Source organism: Pempheris klunzingeri, chromosome 15 (genome assembly GCF_042242105.1).
Source record: "Pempheris klunzingeri isolate RE-2024b chromosome 15, fPemKlu1.hap1, whole genome shotgun sequence".
NCBI lineage: Eukaryota > Metazoa > Chordata > Actinopteri > Acropomatiformes > Pempheridae > Pempheris > Pempheris klunzingeri.
The window spans coordinates 22,973,485-22,994,530 of NC_092026.1; the positions used below are offsets into that span (position 1 = coordinate 22,973,485).

General features: G+C 40.7%; 2 protein-coding genes across 2 annotated transcripts; both read left to right on the top strand.

Moving 5' to 3' along the window:
* Window positions 1-620: 620 nt before the first annotated feature.
* Window positions 621-5,934, top strand: LOC139214558 (COP9 signalosome complex subunit 9). Its single transcript, XM_070845438.1, has 3 exons — window positions 621-805; window positions 1,575-1,647; window positions 5,273-5,934. Exons 1-3 carry the CDS (start codon window positions 710-712, stop codon window positions 5,308-5,310), a joined length of 207 nt encoding a protein of 68 aa, XP_070701539.1. The 5' UTR covers window positions 621-709; the 3' UTR covers window positions 5,311-5,934.
* Window positions 5,935-12,636: 6,702 nt separating this feature from the next.
* On the top strand, window positions 12,637-15,608 carry and2 (actinodin2). Its single transcript, XM_070844980.1, has 5 exons — window positions 12,637-12,706; window positions 12,864-12,908; window positions 13,428-13,591; window positions 14,120-15,016; window positions 15,219-15,608. The coding sequence occupies exons 1-5, from the start codon at window positions 12,637-12,639 to the stop codon at window positions 15,606-15,608; spliced, it is 1,566 nt and encodes a 521-aa protein (XP_070701081.1).
* Window positions 15,609-21,046: the final 5,438 nt, after the last annotated feature.

Sequence of the window (21,046 nt, forward strand, 5' to 3'; positions counted from 1 at the left end):
ATGTAACATTATATATTCTCTTAACATAAAAATTGAAGGGAAAATCATCATAGCTTTAGAGCTAAAGTTTGCCAGTAATGTTTAATACTGTATGTCATATAAAATACAGATTGCTGTGGTGCAATGTTGTATGAAACGTGTGGACGCCATCATAATTATGTAAGAAAGATACAAACTTTGTATAAACCCTCGTCCTTCCAACATACTTAACATTCAAAGGCTAGTGACCGGGGTCCCTTGGGACCATGATAGCAAAATGCTAACTTATTTATTCTCAAAGCATCATTAGTTATGTATTTGATGTCATCTTAAAAAACAAACTATTATTTTAGGGCAGCTACAATTAATTTGCATATTGTATAAAATCAAAATATACCCATGGCAAACATGAGCAGAAATATTTTCAAATTGTTTAAAACTGCATAAATTTGGTGCATTTTACTGGGGTCCACAATGACAACAAATACATTTAACAGAAAATGATGATAATAAACAGAAAAAGAGAACAGTGCAAAGACTATAAACTGTAAACTTCTCAACATGCACGTCTGTTTTGTCTCAGAAGCTGCTGCGGAACCTTTGTGTGTCTCGGCTTCACTTTCACGTCGGACTTATTTTTACCGTGCGCCCCACTAGCTTGGCCGTATAGCTTCTCTAGCTAACAATTTGATGAAAATCTGATGAAAAGTCGTCGTGGTTTTATTCATCAATGCCACTAAAGGATCAGTCCAACTCGACCGCCATGAAACCAGCAGTGGACGAGATGTTTCCGGAGGGCGCCGGACCGTACGTCGATCTGGACGAGGTCAGCTAGCTAACTAGCATGCTAACTGGTTAGCTGGTCATGTAGATAAACTAATAACTAACAATAGTTGTCTGTAACAGCCTTTGTTATGACCCTCCGGTTACCTTCACGGTTATTTTATCATTTATTTGCAGTGTTGGAAAGTGACTAAGAACATTTAATGCAAGTACTGCACTTAAGTACAATCTTGAGGTACTTGTACATGAGCATTTCCTTTTAAACTACTTCATAATCATACTTCAGTACATTTATTTGGGAGCTTTAGTGACAGCAGATGTGCATTACTGTTATAAATATTGATATAAAACAACTAGTAAATCCTGATGTATTATGAAACTTTGCCCCACATTCACCATCTGCATCATTAAAGCATGAATAACTGTAATCCAGTCATATAATCTATATATGGCTCTGATATGGACCAATACTGCATATTATCTCCTTTATTGTACAAATTAGCAAACTAAAAATGATCAAACATTCATGAGAAGACAGATAAAATGTACGGTAAACTAAACAAAGTTTCACAAAAAGCTTCTTTTTTTTTGGATTGACAACTTTACTGCTGGTTGGGCTGATTTATAAACAAGTGGTGGTTCAAAAGTAGAATTAGCATTTTCCTGTTCAGATCATCACATGAGAGTACAAAATATACTGAGTTAGAAACAGGTTGGTTTTCTAGTTTTCTGGCTGGGAGGTTGTTTATCTGTCTGTCTGTCTGTCTTGGGTTAAATGTGTGCCTCTGAGCTGCATGTTTGTTCTCTGGCAGGCTGGGGGAAGCACAGGACTGCTGATGGACCTAGCAGCCAATGAAAAGGCCGTTCACTCAGACTTCTTCAACGGTAAAAAAAAAAAAAAAAAAGATCTTCACACACATACAAGTTGCCCAGTCTCACTCTTGCATCTGACAAACTGAGATTCTCTGCAGCCAAACCAAGAATGCAGTGGAGCTCCTCATAAAATATTGAGGAAATACTGATTTATTGTTCATGTGCACAAACTTAAGTCCATGGTATCTGCAGACAAAGAAAGCATATCCATTTTAACAGGCCGAGGGCTGTGTGTAAACTATATGCTCATCAGAATAATAATATATATTTATACATGTGGTCTACTTGTAAAAATGTGATACACGGAAGTTCAAAGGTAATTTATGTCAGTTTTAATGACATTTGCAATTAATCTCATAATTAATGATGGTCACAAAATGAAAGGAATTAAAAGAAATATTTCTTGAGCCAACTTGTTAAAGTATTGTGACTCAAATGCCCAAATTATACCGCCGCACCAACCGTACTAAATAATGGGTTGTGATTAGTGATACGGTAAAATATTTTGCCAAAGTGCTGCAGACTGGTTGTGTGTCCAGTGTTTCAACAATGATCCATGTCACTCCCGTTGTTTCCTTCGTCTGGCAGGAGTTTGGAGCCAGTAGTTGCTAATGTAAATGTTGTTTTGACATCAGTGGCACTGGTTGTTTTATGGCTGCATTGAATGTTCTGGATACTAGGGTTGCTCTTTTGGGTTGTCTGTCGACGACTTTTTCTGAAAATAAGTACCTCAAAACTCCGGACTTAAGTTGACTTCAGCATATAATCAGTGGACTCCAACTTTTCTTTGTCAGGAAGGACTTATTTGATTGAAGGGACTGAACAGGAGAGGGGCATGACACATATAAACGGAAACAATAGCTAGTAAGTCAAAATTTGCCCAGAGTTGGATTTTGGTAGCCATATTGATTTTCAAATGAAGTTCTCACTGACATTGTCAGTCAGGGCAGATTGAATCTATTAGCACATGATGTTGTTTCACCCCTGGGCGTCAGAGTGCTGCTGGTTCCACTGCAGGAAATCTCTTTACTGGCCCCAAAACATTCCTTGTACACCCGCCCCCCTTTTACAAACTGTGTTTTATAATGTAGTGTGATCTCCGTCCCGAGGCGCTGCTACATCAAACAGGCACGACTTCTCTCCATATGCGACACAGATTCCACGCAGACTTCTCAGTAGGAGCTCTGTGGATGTGCTCTGTATCAGGCTCATTTGGATGGCAGGCTTTATTCCCTTCTCATAGAGATGTGTACCTCTTAAATGTCTCCAGGCTTATTGAAAGCAGCTCCCAATCCCCTGGCCTACATTTTTAAAGGGATTTTTAATGTTCATTCATTTAAACAATCAGCATCACACTGGCTCAGTCCTTTCGCAGTCACAAAAGTAAAACAGCTGTGACACTTTGTGCTAATTTATGTGATTTCACACTGCTCAGAGATATTCAGGCTACAGCAGATCTGTGGAAAAATGACTTTAGCGTGCTGTAATTGCTTAGGTCTACAATCCTGATGTTTTTAAGGGATTTTACAAAGCTTTTACTGACAAGACTCTTGTGAAGCTGCAGTATAATCAAACTGTTGCAAGTACTGCAAGTAAAACATGAACTCATCTCTGTGGAAGTGTTTGTGTAGCATTGGTTGTTTTTAACCATTGTCAGTTTGCCTGCATGGTTTATTGTATAATGTTTAATGTATAGTTAGAATATAACCTGTTTTCGCATCGATGCTCATGTTCACGCATTAGTCCTTTAGAGTGAAACCCCAGACTGGATATTTAATAACTAATTATATTACATTATTTGACCAAAAGCATATGGACACCCTGCTATAGGTTTGGTGCTATGGTGTCTTAGATCCAGTGAAGGGAAATTTGCATACATTGATATTTAAGAATATAAGGTGATTCCAGCTTTGTGGCAACAGTTAAAGGAGAGTCTACGACACCGTGCACAGTGCGAGGCAGATACATTTGTTATCTGAGTTTGGTGTGAAAGAACTTGACATGCCTGACTTCAACCCTCAACGCACCTTTGAGATAAAGTGGGGCAAATTGTATTGGTGTCAGTGTAAAAGTTGCTGATGTGTGACAAGAAATTGCAGTATGGTGTTTGAGCACTGATGGGTTTTATGTTTTCACTTAAAAACATCCCCATCCATACAATTCTCTTTGTCACAATACTTTCAAAAGCTTCAGGGGTCCTCATTGGAAATGTTTGTTAGTGTAAAAAAAATTGGCCTATATGTTAAAATCCTGGATGCTCATGATGGTGTCCACCCCAAAAATCCAGTATTGTCCTAAAGCCCTAAAAGCAGCTTATGAACGCCTCAGGTTTTAGAGTTAGATGTCTGCCAATCATGTGTCCACATATTTTTGGCCACATTAACCAGCCATTACAGCTTGACAAAGAATTTTGTCACCTGCGCATACCTGTCTTTCCTTTTAGGTAATGTGTTTTTTTTTTGTCAAGGCTTTAATTATGGCCAAAATGTTGTTTTTCTATGTGCCGTCTGATTTCTATGTTCTGTGTGTTTGATGACACCCTTTAAAACAGCAGTCTGTGCTTGTGTGCTGTCTGCACAAAACGTACTGTGTGTAGACGTCAGACTGTACGATAGTAAGGAAACTTTATTTATACAACCCAACAGAACGCAGTGATAGCACGGGGGGGGATGTCTTAGAATTTCTTTTTCTTTGTAAAGCTTGTAAAGATTGTTAACTATGTGTCTGTGATGATATCATATGCTTACATGTGTGTACCTGGTGGTTTTTTAAAGCATTTATTTTGATAATCAGTTAAGTAATTAAAGTAATGAATGTTTGCTGCTTTTTTGTCATGTAGACATTTTCGATGGGTCTTTTTTTAAGGTTTTCCTGAAATTTTTAGATGAAATAATGAAATGAAAAAGGAGGGCGCTTAATTGATAGTGAAAGTTACCAGTACATTATTTATATTAACGATTAATCTGACAATTATTTTATCGATCAGTTGATTCATTGATGTGCCTGAAAATATAAGACAGTTGTGAAAAATGCTCCCACAGCCACAAGGTGATGTATTCAAATGGTTTGCATAATTTGATTTGAACAGTCCAAAACCCAAAGATACTCATTTGTGAAGCGGTAACCTGTGAACGTTTGTCATTTTTGCTTGAAAAATGGCAAAAACAATGATGCGAAAAATTAATTTTTCTGTTGATCACAAAGAACAGAGTCGAATCAAGAAGGGCAGTGTCAGTGAAACAAACAGTAGAGCACGCTCCGGGTCAGATATAAACTGGAATACCTACTGAGTGGTTTAACATTTAGTGAAAAACGAAAGCTCGTTTTCCTTCGAATGAGTCGACGTGCAGAAACAGAGGATGTGGCACATATTCCCATGCGTGTTCATACAGTTCTCCTGCTGACCTCTGACCCCACAAAGCATCAGATCCACAGGCGGTCCTCAGCGAGCGCCTTCCCAGATCCTTTTACTTTTATCACCTTGCACCCCTTCAACCCTCCAACCCATAACGCTGCTTTATGAGAAAACGCCTGGCTTGCAGAAACATTTGAAATACAGCCTGTGTTTCATTGTCCAGCTGTTATGTAACTTAAGTGTAATACTTACTGTAATACTGTTTTTGTTTTCCTTCCGCAGATTTTGAGGATCTGTTCGATGATGATGACATCCAGTAGTGACAGAGACTAAACACGTCTTCAGAGTAATGATGGATGATATTCAGACCGCTCCGCACTTTTCCAGATATTTTTTTTTTTTGTGGAAAGCAAACCAGCCATTTACTGTCTAATGACATACAATTTCCTTTCATAGTTGTCCTAGTTTCAGGCTTTTTAAAACATCCTTAAAAAGTCGTGACCGACTCCAGATGTTGTCAAATTCTTAAGATCCCGAGGATTCCTTCATATATGGTATGTTAAAATTATGAGCTTGTATCGTGCTCATGTCTTCGACTGCTTCTCTTCTGGATTGCAGGTTTCAGTGTGCTGGAAAACACCTGTTAGGAGCATAATTATACTTATAATGGGCAGAGGCTCCATACGCTGTCCCCCTTAAACATGCTGCAGATGGCATAAGATAAATGATGGTCTGCTAAAATGGCTTAAATTATTTTTGTGACAGTGTGTGATAGTCACAGACGTTCTGTTTGTTTGGTTTTTTTATCCGCAGTGTTTCATGTTACGTCATGAATTTGTACATATTTGTACAAATGTGTAGTTCTGCATCCACAGTTGTATTTTTGTCATGGATTCTATATGTGACACTGGTCAAAAATCAATAAATAATATTTTATATATGAAGCAGCAAGTTGTGAGTGACTCTCATTCACTTTTTATTCATAGCACACTATCTATCTATCTATCTATCTATCTATCTATCTATCTATCTATCTATCTATCTATCTATCTATCTATCTATCTATCTATCTATCTATCTATTCTAGGCAGAAATTCTCTTTCATGCCAATTCTCTCTCTTTAGCTGTTGCAGCTGTGTTGCCTTTTTTCCTGAAAAGGTGCTTATACTGGCCATAAGCACACATTAAAGCCTCTAAGTCAAGTGGGATGAAGTAGGGCGACCTTTATTTCTTGCGATTTGCCGTTGGGGAACCGCAGTATCAGAGCTCCACTGATGGCAGGTTTTTGTATTCATCAGGCAGGCGTTTAACTCAAAGCTGGTTGATTGAACTTACTGTGATCAGCTGTTCTGGACACCTCAGAGTTCAGGTTAAGGCTTGGAGTTTGTTAAACTTGCTTTGTGAAACAGGGCCCAGACTACTGTTTCAAGCTCTCCCAGTGCGTGTAAACACATGTAATTTTAATAAAAAACTAAAAAGATCACTCATAGATAGCCCCCCCCCCCTTTCTGAACAGAATAGTCTGCATGCTTCGCTCTCTCCTTCGACATCTTCGTGTTTCTGGGGGCGTTAGTGAGGGAAAAAACTGGCAGACAGCAAGGCGGAGGGCTGCAGGAGGTCACATGTTCGATGGATCCTCCTTATGACATCATAAACGGAGGAAAATCGAAATGGTGTGTTTTCACACACGTTTATTGAAAGATGGAGCAGGAGACAAAGAGAGGACGGTCTGTTCTGATAGTTGGGCGGTCTGTAGCGACACAAACTAGTGTCGTAAAGACATTAAAAAGTTCATTTTACAGGTTACGAGACCTCAGAAAACAATTTCAGCACTCCTCCAGAGCTTTCAATCATTTGACGTGATCTTTATTACCTTGAATATGAAAGAGCCAGGACAGTTTTTGTGATAAAATGCTGTGAGTGCTGTGGGCATCTGCAGCTGTCGGCCTAAAGCGAAACCTCACACAGACTTCTGTGTGTCTGTAGATTACATCAGCACAGTCAGAAAAAAGGCTGCTTCAAAAAGTACACAACGTGAGAGACCAGCCTAGGCCCTGCAATGCAACATATATTTTTCATTCTCAGTAAGGTGTCATGTAGAGTTTATCATTTTCACTCACTTTTCTCTCCACATTCAGTTGTTAACTGTAAAATGAGCGGCACCAATGAAAACGCTGATCTGAAGGGCAATACCATTTCCTGTTTTGGGCCACAGCATATTGGAGTTTTATTACTATTCAGCACAACTTGCAGACTGATAAGAAGCTTCTGAGGAGCACAAAATGCAAACTGCAAGTATTTAACTTCTCGCTGTACAAAATCAGCAAAACAGAGAACTGTGTGGTCAGCACAGACATTTCTCACAGTTGTGTACAAGACAGTGGTATTAATTACACCCTGACACTCTTGATCGTGCATTAACCAGCAGTAAACACAGACGACTATCTGATCGGGATTTGGGACCACAGGCTCAAGGCTTGGGGTCTATAAACAACATTGTCCTACAGCAGGAAATGATCCACTTTATTAGAAATGCTTTAGAAAATCATAATTAGCATGTCCACACATGGACCAATATCACTTTCAATCTGTGTGGGAACAGCAATAATTCTCTCTGCTGAATGAAACGCCAGTTGTGAGACGTTCTAAGCAGATTATTAGGGATCCTAAATTCTGGGTATGCAGGACAATGTGGAGATTAAACAAGATTAGATCATAATTTTTATTACATTAACAAGACTAAGAGTCTGCGTCCATGCTAGAGGCTCTGTGAGGCTGTACGTAGGCACCGCGGTGCTTTGAGCTAAATGCTAACATCAGCATACTAACATGATTCATCGTTGGGGAGCGTGAATGTCTGAAGAACATTTCATGGCAATCCATTCAATAGTTGTTGAGATATTTCAGCCTGGGCCGAAGTAGTGGACCATGTGACATCAGCACCCAGAGGTCCCAAAAAAAAAAAACGTCCTAGAAACATGAACATGAACATGAAGACTCCCTCGAAGCTACAAACCACAGATCTAGTGTCTTCAGACAGTGGTTGCATTCAAACTCTGGTCTATAAAATATCCAAGATTTATAACTGTGCACATAAGCTTTATTGTAATGTTTATTTTAGGCAGACAACTAAACTGATGATTTGAGCTACTGCCACTAAAATCTACTATCACAATCTATTATCACATCTATTTTGCTTATTAATTTTTTTCTTTATCCACCAACATGAAAACACAACTTTAAATTATTATTTGCTTATTTATCTGTTGAGAAACTTCAACCACAACTTAAGTGCTCACATAAAAGAGTTTGACAGGCATCATCATTTTTACAAGGGTCTGTGTTTTTAATGAGCTTTTCTTCTGCAAGAAGCACGAGACACTTTATGGGTTCTTAGTCCAAATTTCCGTTATGTTGCTGTGGATTTTCCACGCATAGGAAGAGACAGACATCTCTCCTGATGGCTGCTCTGCTTAAAGATGAAGAAAACAACCATTTGTCTCCTCCTGTGACAACCCCAGTTATTCTGAAATGTGTAAATTGCAGGGATCGGAGCCAAGGCTGATTCCTCATTCATCATGCAAGAGAGACACAGGCCTGGGGGACAAACTGTATCACTGTGGAAAACCAGCATTTAGGAAGTGAGTGAAAGATGAAGGCAGAATCATTTGAATCTAATAAACAATAGGAATCAAAATATGATGATAACCTTAACTGATGCTGCTCTGCCATTCATACACATATTTACTGTGTACAGTGATTCCAATGCAGAGCACTTATACCTCCCTGCACCCCTGGAGAAGACTGTGAAGTGGTTCAACTAATTAAAAAAAGAGAGATTACAATTTGATTAAAAACATAAACAGTATATTTATGAAATTGTTATGGATGAACGGTTGAAATAGTTACACTGGACTAAGGTAATAGAACAGTTTGCTGAAATAATGTTAGTTTAAGTGATGAAGAAATTGTTGAAATAGTTAAAAGTTGTGGATAAAAGGTTGAAAATCAACTTCTACCACCATAGAAATGTAAATTTAATCAACTTAAACATGATGATGAAACAGCGGTAGTTGAATTGTATGAAAACTGATTTCCACTTTTATGGTGTTAACTAATAATATTTGGTTTAATAGGTGGTGTGAATGAGGGGATACTTCTACGTCTGACTAAAAATGTCAGGAATTCTACAAAGACTCTGTGCTGTAAGTGAATTTCTATCTATATCTTTGTGTAGATTTATGTTTTTGAGGGAGGACATGCGTCCAGCGACTGCCTGATGTGTTTTTCCTTTCTTTTTTCAGCTAATGTTTTCTAGTTTCCATAGCTCCCATACATACAGTGCATATATATTCCCCTGACAGCGGCTGGGGGCTGCACAGGCTACGTGGCACAATGCAAGCATCAGGAAGCTGTACCAGACAAACAGTGGTGTTGGCATGCTGGCCCTAATGGCTCTGCACTTCTACAGCAGCCTCTGCTAATGACTCCAGCTCCCTCCATGTTGCTGGATAAAGCACAGGCACGTGGAAGAAAGTACGCTTTTAGAAGTGTGAAGAAAAGAATGTTTGTTTTCTCACTAACACAAGAATACTTTTAAAAGCATGACACTATCTTTCTTCTATTAAGGTTTTTTTGGTCTGGCCGATGAGAACGTTTCCTTATAAACTCATTAGCTCCTCTTTATAAAACAGCTGAGTAACCAGATTAAAAGAAATTAGCAATCTTCTGACACCAAGTTGGGAAATTTGGTCAAAAAGGCTGGTGCAACTGGATGCACTATTGCGTCACTGAAATGAAAAGAGTCACGTTCTGTCATCCTGGACAATATTGCTCACACATTTGTCAATACACTGATGCAACACGGTAGTTATTTCAGAAATAGTTTTTGTTCTTTGCTGTCAATTTCTACAGAGATGCTGCTCTTATAGAGATGAAGCACTGAAGGAAAAACAAAGGTTCATCTGACTGATTTATTTAGGGTCCTCCCAGTCATAGAGGAGGTTATTGTTATTTACCACTAGATTCTACTTTTAGGTTTTAAGTTTTTTTTCTTGGATGCCAAGACTACCTCATGCTCTACGGTTTCCACATGAAATTTTATGGAAGCCACCCCTGTGATAGCCACAGGCACTTCTCTATAAATCTGCTCTCCTGTAAAAGAGGCCTCAAGCTCTGTAAAGTGGATTTAGCAGTTTACAGTTTTAAGTTCGCACCTACTGAGCCGAAAAATTTCAAATCTCATTTTCAACTAGTGGCTTAAGTACAATGTCACCTTGCATGTTGACCCCAAATTCCAAACCTGTGAGGAAAGAAACTCTGTGCTAAGTGGCACCTTGTTAGTGTTTCTCCACTGCGAGCTGTCGTGCTGCTCACCTCTCCTAATTACAGGACCCCTATTGGCTGGACGGGTGGCAGCGCAGGAGCCAATCCTGGAGGGCCTACCAGCACGTCGGAGCCGTACGACATGCATTTTTGTTTTTAATGATCAAGGGGGCTCCTTAAAAATGTTTCCCTGCCTGTCCATCCCATACAGGGGAGCAGAGAGATAGAGGGCTTTGACAGCTCAGACAGCCACAGTGCAGCGAGCCCCCCCTCAAGAAGATCGATCCAGAGAGCTGCTCCTGATCACGGGAGGCCAGAACAACTTCACCACCTTTGCAGGTAAGCATTGATGGGAATGCTGCATGTGCTTAAATGTCTATATTTCCACTTCATACAGCCACAGCATCTGGCTGAGGCTCCAGCTTCACTGTCTTAGGATGAAAAGTGAGAAAGTCCTCAGATTTGATTTGAGAGTGAAACTGTAGAAGACAATGGTTTTGAGTGCAGCAGCTGTAATTCTACAGCCATCCGTGCAGTAATAGAGAGGAACGTGTTAGCTGTTTGATTGTTCTGTTCAGCGGCTTTATTTGATTTTCTTATATTCATAACTAGTCTTACTTTTCTCAGTAATCCCTGAAAAGCTCTATTACAGCATGTCCCTAATCCTCTCTATTGTCTTGGCATCAGCCACTTCCATATAAGCTCCTTTCTTTGTTTCCAAGTGCATTGTCTGCTCATTTCCATATCTAACAGTTTGCTGAAAATCTCTCTACAAAAACCAACAAGTCATCAGTCCAAGTCGAGTTGCATTGTGATATGACAATAATGCCAGAAGTTCCTACTGTACCAACCGTCTTCAAGTGCTGCACTGTTAAGGCTCTATCAGTGAGTACTGTTTCTGTCTTTCAGACATGGCGCGTGTTGGACGACCATCTCTTTCCCTGATCCACACAGGATTCCTGTTAGCTATTGTTTTACTACCAGGTGAGACTTTATTTACACACTTTACTGGTTGTATGTTTGACTCTATCTGATCTTCATCACAACCATTTAGTCGATTAACAGTTATGACTGCACATGCAGGGATGTACCACTGAGGTCTCTTTGGGGAATTCTGGCAATTTAACAACCTGAGAAGTTGGCACAATAAGTAATTTTAAAATGAACTGTTTGAGGAATGAAATTTGTTGCATGTAGTGTTTCTCCACAATATTTGAGGCACCAGTGTGTCCCGACCTCTCCAGTTTATGATCTCATAAAATAAACCAGTGTCCACTTGCAACTCCTTCTCTCAGGTCATGTCTCTCATTTCCGAGGTCCAGAGATCAACGTCTCCTTCTGAGTTTGTTTCATTTAAAGTGTTTTGTGGGCCTGAGGAGATGAAAGTACCCAGTGTGTCATAAGAAACTGAAAAAAAAATAGATTTTTTTTTTTTTCTTCTTCTTTCTACTTGCTGTTCAGAGCAAAATGTTGTAGTTTTTGCTCCACTACATTTTTTGGACAGATATAGTCACTAGTAACTCTGCTGATAGAGATTTTACATAGAAAACATATGATCAGTTTATAAATGATGACACTGTTACAGACTAAACCTGCCAACAGTATAGTGATGTTAAAATAAGCTCCACTGTCAACAGTAAAACACGACATTTACATGTATAAATCAGGAACAATATTAAAAAATATGCAGCCATAACAATCACATGGATTGTTTTTCTTCACCACACGTACCTCTACTTTTGAAAGCAGGACTTTTATTTGTAATGTAGTATTTTTACACTGCTGTATTGTTAGATCTGAGTACTTCTTCCTTCCCTGGTTTTTGATCAAAAATGTACTGTTTGGGCTTATGACCCCAGTATTTTTTAAATTTTGCTCGTGTCACTTGGCATTGGCACAATAATCCATAGCATAGAACTATAGAGACGCCGTTACCCTGATCTCTTTAGCACTAAAATAGCACGACATGTTGATGTGGAGGACAGCCAGTAAGTACTACGAAATCATAAAAAGACGTCTATCCCTGCTCCTCTGGAATATTTTCCACATTATTAAATAAGAAGGACTGAAAGTTTCTGCCATAATCAGCTGACTCGGCTGTTTTCTCACAGTCGTAAACTTCTGAAGAAAACCCCTGGTGGAGCAGAAGACGCTCCACATGTGGAAACTGGGATGCACACAGACATGTCCCCTCCCTCCTCCTACTTTCGCAGTGCATTGGTAATTGGTTTGTGTGAGGGCCCACTCTTTGTAGTTTTACAGGTTCACTTTAAGGAGGCCCACAACGCTATTGGTATGGTTCAAAGCCTAACTGAGCGTGCATGGGGCCGGGTGGGGGTCTGGAGGAGGAGGAGGTGGAGGATGGGGTGGTTAATCTACAGGATGCTGCCGGTGCCGGGGCGCCAGTGCCTCAGCACCTGCCGCGTTTCACCCAGGGGCTTATTAGCAGCTCAGCGTTTTCCCTGATGTTGAGGGAAAGCTCAACATCTGGTCCTAGTCAGCTAATGTGGCTGCTGCTGCTAATGTGGCTGCTGCCTGTGTTTTACAGAGTTTCTGGGGGCCGTTCCAGTGGGGCAGGACAAGGAGGAGGAAGGTGAGGATCTGTGATGTGGCATGTGGGACATTTTGGCTTTTTTAGTCATACTTATGTCAAAAATGAATCAAGGAAATGACTTTAAAAACTTAACAGACATTTATGAGGGATCATTCAGCTGTTCCTCCTTTCTTTTATACAGCCAGTAAGCACAACATGGAATTCATGATCACAATAACACAACCTTAAAATGTGGTGAAAACTGATCTGGAGCTGAAATGAAGTGAAAATGAATTTGCCACAATTAGAATAGAATAATAAATTAACTGTTTAAATCATTCAACAGGAAAATGGCCTAAATTTGCTGGTTCAAGCCTCTCAAATGTGAAGCTTTATTGCTTTTCTTTGTCTTACATGACACTGAACTGAAGAATTCTTCTGCATTTTAAAAAAGTAATCTTTCACATTTGGGAGCCTGCTCTTCTTCTATCTATGAATAATTATCTGACCATACCACTTGTAAATTCTGGCACCAGCACATTTTATTTAGATCCCCTTTTGCCTCTCCCCTCCTCTCAGTGCACGCAGTGTCTGATGATGTGAAAGCCGAGGCCATGACCAACCTGAGGAAGCTGGTTCGCAACAGAAGGAACGTCCCGGTCTTGCCTGTGCCTCAGTTCAAACGCCTGCCAGACTTCTGGGGATGGTACAAGTACTTCATGGACAGCCACAACCAGGAGGGGGTGAGTGAAGTTTGTTTGAAAATGAATTATTTAGTTTATCCCAGTCAAGATTATTAAACAGTTTTCATTTTAAAAATTAGTGTTTTTATTTTTAATTTGTTTTGATCATAGATGTTCTCATTTCCCACAACATTTTATGCCAAAAGACTGATCCAGATATCTTTTTTTTAACAGTCCATTATTTCTTCACAACAATAAATTCTTTATTGCTCAAACCGTGATTATATAAAAGTATTAATATGCTTTTACCCCCTTAACATACTAAGTAACTTCTCAACGCAAGTCATGCTGCAGCATGTACTCTTAGTAAGAGCTCTGTGGTTTAAGAGTCAGACTCCACAGTTTGAGTAACAAGACAGCGAGCTGAAAAAGTACATGCACTCCTCCTCAGAGGATGTGTGTGGAAGTGTTCATCTATCAAGGGAGTCGTTTACATTCTTGTGGTTTTATTTTTAGTTTAGTTTTACTCTCTGTAGCAAGAAAATCATATGGAATCAGATTTATTCATTTTGTTACCCTGTGTTTTAGATTGAGGATCTGGATCGTCTGTACATGGCCTTCCTGCAGAACAAGCACAGGTCAGAGGAGGGCCCGACCTTCAACCACTACCTCACCCACCTCAGTGAAATCTACAAGTCTTGTGCCAATTCTGATGACCCAGAGTGCATCGCCGAGTCCACCAGCAAGCCAAAGGCTTCAGTGGTGATGCCTGCCCCCATCAAGTCTGCTGCCGTCAGGATGTGCAACCCTTACATCGATCCCTACTGCCTCTTCCCCCTCCTCCCCAAGGCTGCTGCCCCAGAGCCAGCTCCCGCTGCAGCCAAAGTGCCAGCCCCCATCCTCACCCCCATGCTGCCCATGCCCCTGAAGAGCCCAACTGGCTTCTACTACTACGCCCCGGTCCTGGAGCCCTTCCTGAGCGCCGAGCAGAAGACTGAGCTGCTGAGGATCTGCAACTCTGAAGATGTTGAGTGTCTGCAGTATCACCTGAGGGCAGCTTATGGCTACCGCCCTGCCCCTGGCCCAGCTCCATCCTACGCCGCCCTCAAATGTGACCCCAAGGACCCCTACTGCAGGCCCCTCCTGGTCCAGAAAGCCCCCACAGGCTTCTACCACCTGCTCTACCCCAGCTGTGACCCAGAAGTCGATCCTCTGTGCGTGACCAAAGTCGCTGCTCCTGCTCCCCTCGCTGCAGAGGAGCCCCCCAAAGAGCAACACTGCAACCCTCTCTTTGACGCCGGCTGCAACCCCCTGACTGCCACCAAACTGTCTGACCTCACCAAGCCCGTGCTGGAGTACCCCCTCAAGGATGAGCCCGCACCTCCTGCTGCTCCCATGATGTGCGACCCTCGCTTTGACCCATACTGCATACTGGCAGCCGCCGCTGCCCTGCGCAAGCCTGCTCCACAGATCCCCGAACACCAGGTCTGAATTTGAAGTCCTGCTACTAGGATTGAATAGTTCAAAATTTAGACTAATCTAGTGTAATCTTGCTAGTTGAATGATTCTATTGATTTTCTCTTCCTTTTCATTTGGTTTGTAAAATTGGTGTTGCATAATGCTTTTACTTGCTATGTTCAGATTTGCATCTGTTTTGAACAAAAACACAAATCAATTAATCAACTAGGTCCGCTACAAGCTTGGCGTCCCCGGCAAGACCAAGGAAGGCCACGACTGCTATGTGCACTATGACAAAGACTGCACCCCAGTGAAGTCTGGCCCTGAGGCCAAGGCCGACATCAAAGCTCCAGCCAAGCCTTTCTGCCATCCATTCGACCCCAACTGCGGCAAGTTTGCTTCAACCGCCAGCGTCGAGGCCCCGAAGCCCAGCAAGGATGGAATAATCTTGCCCGATCCTGACTGCGACCCCGAGTTCGACTACAACTGCCGCCTGCGTCGTGCTGAGCCCGCCGCTGCTGCTGATGAGCCTGCCGCCGCTGCTGATGAGCCCGCCAAGGAAGCCACTGTCCCACACTTTGAAGACTTCCTCAGGGGTGTCATGAGCCAGTACAAGTAGATTTCTGAGGAAACATGACAACAGAATCAACACCTGCAGGAAAATCTACCTGGTAGGACTGGAGCTCACTCTGTAGTCCCTAATCTTTATGGCTGTGATGGACCACAACTTTCCACAATATCATCCATACAGTCCACACAAAACCATAAAACTAATCAGAAAATATTACAGATTTTACAGCCAATCTGATTTTCCCACATAAAAGGTCCAAGCAACATAGAACAGTATGTGAAACTTGTGATTTAAACACTTCATGTTTGTATGTTTGTAGAAAGGAGTCGTATGTATAGATGTGTGATAGAGTAGGGGTAGTTTTAATTTCTGTCAGTGGGCAAATTTCTTTCTATTGTACATTGTCTGTTTCCATTTGAGTCACACCAAATGTATTTAATGTCGTTTTTCACATTTTTCTGTAACTCACAACCTCATAATGCTTCGTCTGTTTAGTTTTTATAAAGTTCTAAATAAAAAAGAGTTGAAAAACTTCTGAATTTTCTCTTTGGAGGTTAAACCATCTGCACACTGAGGACACAAACACACATCTGCTCGGAAGCTAAAAATAAAAGTATAAAGGCACAACACAATTAATCCTAAAGTCTTAAGAAAATGATTTGAATGTTAGCGGGAGCTCTGTAAACACAACATTTAAGCACATCAGTCCCCAGATGTTGCAGCTAACATGCAGCATATAATTGGGCCTCAGTGTGCCAGCTGGCATGTTGCGCCTGCACCACTTTATGTTCCACCAATATGAAAAAAGCTTGCTCCATCTGAACATTTTTTATTCACACATAACCAGTAAAAATATGTGTTTTGCATGATAACACATCACACCGAGAGACCCCCCCCCGCCCCAGTGAGTCATATGATACACGTCTAAACCATCCTGCTACCAGTTGCACTCAACAATGTACCCAAAACTGTATTTTACTTATAACAAAGAGTAGCTTAAAAGGGCAGCACATCTCGATCACAATCGCTCTTTGCTGCCAACACTCTAATGAATGGAGGTAGATGGATCTTTGATGTGCTTTTCAAAATTACATCTAAACATGAAAAGCTGCTTTGAGAGGCTGCTCAGCGGTGCCTTGAGCTGACTGCTATCGTTAGCAGGCTGACGCGCTCACAGTGACATCGCTGACATCCTGATTCTGGAGGTACAACTTCATCAATATTCATCAGCTTGGTTCAATCTATCAGCAGGCTGATTAGCGTTAAACACAAAGTACAGCTGTTGGGAACGCCATAAGTTTTGCAGGTATTTGGTCACAAGCCAAAGTGGTGGCAAAATTAAAGATTAAGTAGATCGACTGGCCAACGCTGCCATAGAGCCTTCTGGCATGGCTAAAAGCTCAACAGTGTCACAGTTCTCCACATTTGTCTCGATGATTAATGATAAGAACAGGAATTCATTGATGAGAGCACCTAATCAGCAACATGAAGGGATCCTGCACAGTGTGGTCTCTCCCTCCCTGACCTCTGCCACTGGGTCAGAGACATCAATGTGTTATTTGACTCACATTTCCTAGAGGCTAAAACTATCCGCTAACCTTAGGTTGAAATAAATGGTAACCAAGACTTTTTGACACCAAATTGAGTCTCTACAGAGTGAATGTGTGAACAGCTATTTGTACCCACAACACAGTTTCAAATGCACTCATGCACTAAACTAGAGACGTTGGTATTTACAAGAGTGTATTATCTGTGTGTCAAGCATCAGTGTAGCACCAGATACAAATGCAGTATGAGTCTCTGTCAGTACTGAATCTTAGTAAACCTACTAATTACAACAAAAGCAGAACCGCAGATTCAGTCTTTTCAGTTTGTACAACGTGAAAACACATTTATTGAAGAAATACTGAATGATAAAGTGTGGTATCGTCTCTCAGTGCTGCTGAAACATTATTTTTCAGAGATGAACTTCAGGCATGGGCTACAAGGACCGACCGTCTGCATTTCAACAGCTTCTCGACAGCTCCAGCACACAGCAGTCGACTCAAGGAGACGAATGCCACTGCTGCTGCTGACAGTTTTAAAGGCAGATAACACAAAGCCGGGCCCAGTAATGACTACCTGAACACAACATGCACTCAAGAAAGCCCCACGGTGGAGGTATGTTCCTAATAGTAGCTGTCGTCCTGTAAAGTTTGAACTGCTGAGTTCTCCTGCTGCACTGGGAATAAAACTGTCAGAAGCAACACAAACTTTACCTTTCACTCAAGTCCAGTCAGGATCATCAGCTGTTCTCTGTGCGGTTTACACTGATGGTTCTAATATGCAAAATATAGCATAAAGATTGATCACTTAGTTCACTTCACTTCACTATACATTATATTATGTTATTTTATTTGTCCCAGCAGGACACCGGCATCCCGCCCTATGTTTAAGTGAGGCTTGCAAATGAATTGCTTGGTCCATCTCGCTGTCAGTCAACATCCTCGTGAACAAAATGAACACTTGGTTGTGTTTTTTTATAGTGATACGAAGCAATGTGATGTCTCGCCTTGCTTCTTAGGTTATGTTTGTCATTGCTTTATCATTCTTTCATCATTTCCCCTTTTACTGTGTCATACTCACATCACCTCCCCCTTCCCACTGTGTTTAGTCTGTGTGTTTCCCCTTTTCTGTGCCATTTCTACCTCTGTGTCAAACCCTCCAGCGTGTCTCTACCCGTGTTTAGTGTTCCCGGCTTTTGATTGTTTATTATGTTCCTATCTAAGCCTTTTTGTCTTCTTCTTGACAGATTTGCTAGCCATTCCCCACACTGATCACCTGTGTGTTGAACCTTGAGTAGAGCCTGGTAATTGAGTCGTGCTATAGGGTCCTTTGTCTTTGTCTACACCAGATGTTACAAGCAACATCTGAGCAGCACTTGTGATTGTGTCCCATTGTTCCTCCTGGTGAATGAGGCTGTACGGCGCTGACTCAATAGCTGTGTTGTTCATTAGCTGTGATATTTTAGGGAACTATTCACATTGTAGGTGTTAATTCTTGACCCTGATGAAGTCAGAAAAATTAGTGACACTGTTTGATCCATAAAATTAACCCCTTACTGCCTGAATTTATTTACAATTATATAAAAAAAATTAATTATTTGTGTTTTTGCATTCAAGCAGATGCTAAATGAAGTGGAGATTGTTAATTTGAATATAACATAGCATAGACTAGTGCAATATAATAATAGTACAATAAAATATATATGTACATACGGATAGAATATATATATATTTATTTCATGTATGTATGCATCCATGTATATATAATGTATACATAGAAGATGCATCAACCAGCATTAGTGGGATGCAGAGGCCACCTCAGATGCATCAAGACTGGAAGAGGTTTCGCGACAACAGTCAACAAGGGGTTAAACCAATGCATAAGTGCCTTAAATCTACATTCTTTCTAATGGCCAGCAGGGGGCGACTGTGCTGGTTGCAAAAAGAAGTCCAAATGAATGGAAGTCTATGAGAAGATGACCCTACTTCTCGCTAGATGTATCGCCTCAGTAAACACTTTCTAATTGAGTTTATGGTTTCGCTTGTTCTTTGAAGTCGTCCTTCAGCACAGCATGATGCTCATTTAATACATATTAGTCCTTTTAGAGTAAAATAGGCGATAAAGCAGATAAAGCAAAAATAAGATGCCGACGGCCATGAAACCAAGATGGTGATGCCCATAAAGAATGCCAAATGCCAAAATGCCAAACTCAAGGCTTCAAAACGTTGGTCCAAAACCCTATGGATGACGTCACAGTGGCCACGTCCACTTCTTATATACAGTCTATGGTCTGGTTTACTTTGAGTAAATGTTTTGTTGTTGTGCTTGATCAGTTTGAACCTGTTTTACTTCTTGATTATGAAGCTGTTGAAGCTCCTAGCTGCTGTCTCTACGAAAACCTGACAGATTACTTTAATCAGTTGTGTTACTGTTCTCTAGTAAAATGCATTCTGTTTTTGTATATCAGTGTATTTGTATACAATCTTGACTGCAAATATTCAAATCAAATAAATCGTCATTTTTCAAATAGTCAAAGTTATTCTGAAAAAACAAGTACATCAACAATCTGAGGCTGATTTTCAGACTTTCAGAGGAACTTTTCTGTTCCTATTTTCTGGCCTAATTTGCTTCAGGGTTTCAAATCCTTTTATCCTGAAGCAAATGGTTGAATCTGCAATGTGAATGAGATAATTTGGGAACATATTAAATTTTTAAAGGAAACTTTCCGAACAAGTCTCACATTTTTAATTTGATTCACTCTGCCTTGAGCCAGTGAATGCATTTCTTGAAAATGTCTTCAACTGAGAGCAAATCTGCTGGAAAGAAGATAAAGCACATCATTGCAGAGATGTTTCCACTTTCTACTCAGGTGTGAGGCTTCATGTCTACATGCAGATCCCACCAGGTGGCGCTGATCTCCCAGTGCTCCGACGAGTGAGGCTGTCGGTGCTGCAGCTAATGCAGGTCTGCCATCTGTCTACACCTGCTGTCACACCTGTCTCAGAGCATGAAGCTCTGTCTCCATCACAGTCTGATTGTCATGGCCGCTGTAATAAAAGCTGGACAGTTGACAGGAGAGTTGTTCTTTTAGCCTGTAAACATTCATTAATGAATCTTAATTAACTGTGTCACTTGTGCCAATTAGATTACCTCCTCTTTGATACTAGTAAAAACAGTTTCTTATCCAAACTATACAAAAGAGTTTATCAGAAAGTTTGATATCTTTAGGTGAGATGTGTAAAAGTTGCATAAAATGTCGTTGTTCAAAATTGAATTTCATCTGAGGTCGTCTCGGGGGAGCAGAGATCAAACAGTGTGAGGAGGAGAAAAAGAAAATGTTTGGAATCAATTTCACGCCTCTGTGAAGAATAATTGCTGTGGATTTTAAACATTATGATATTAAGATAAGCCCCTTTCAGCTTGTCGCAGCGGAACGCATTTAGTCTACTGGTTTATCACGCCCGCCTGTTTTGTGCTAATTACTAAATAACTGATGAATTTATCTGCCGTGAAAAACCTTTTCCCTCCTGCTCCTGTCTGTGCAACACAGACAGATAGACAGACAGATAGACAGACAGATAGACAGATAGATAGATAGACAGATAGACAGATAGATAGATAGATAGATAGATAGATAGATAGATAGATAGATAGATAGATGGGTTTCAATTTTACTGTCCCAACCAAATACACTTATATTCCCCTGGCATGTTTTCCTGAATTATTCACATCCAAACATTTATATTTGTATGCACCAGACCTACATGTATACATTATGCATGAGGTAGTCCATGGTCAGGTTCTGCTTTGGGGACATCGGTTTGATAAAAAATAGAGTTCATCCTGAGTTACAGCTCTGCTCAAACAAGTGTTTATAGTCTGAATCTGTCCTTTGTACAGAGGCAGGCTGACAAAACTAATAGACGCAGCATGTATTAATA

Bases quoted from the DNA above. Each gene is read 5' to 3' on its own strand.
- and2 (XM_070844980.1), top strand. From the start codon at position 12,637: ATGGGGCCGGGTGGGGGTCTGGAGGAGGAGGAGGTGGAGGATGGGGTG. The intron at 13,592-14,119 runs GTGAGTGAAGTT...CCTGTGTTTTAG, and splicing joins ACAGCCACAACCAGGAGGGG to ATTGAGGATCTGGATCGTCT. The intron at 15,017-15,218 runs GTCTGAATTTGA...TTAATCAACTAG, and splicing joins CACAGATCCCCGAACACCAG to GTCCGCTACAAGCTTGGCGT.
- LOC139214558 (XM_070845438.1), top strand. From the start codon at position 710: ATGCCACTAAAGGATCAGTCCAACTCGACCGCCATGAAACCAGCAGTG. The intron at 806-1,574 runs GTCAGCTAGCTA...GTTCTCTGGCAG, and splicing joins CGTACGTCGATCTGGACGAG to GCTGGGGGAAGCACAGGACT. The intron at 1,648-5,272 runs GTAAAAAAAAAA...TTCCTTCCGCAG, and splicing joins TCACTCAGACTTCTTCAACG to ATTTTGAGGATCTGTTCGAT.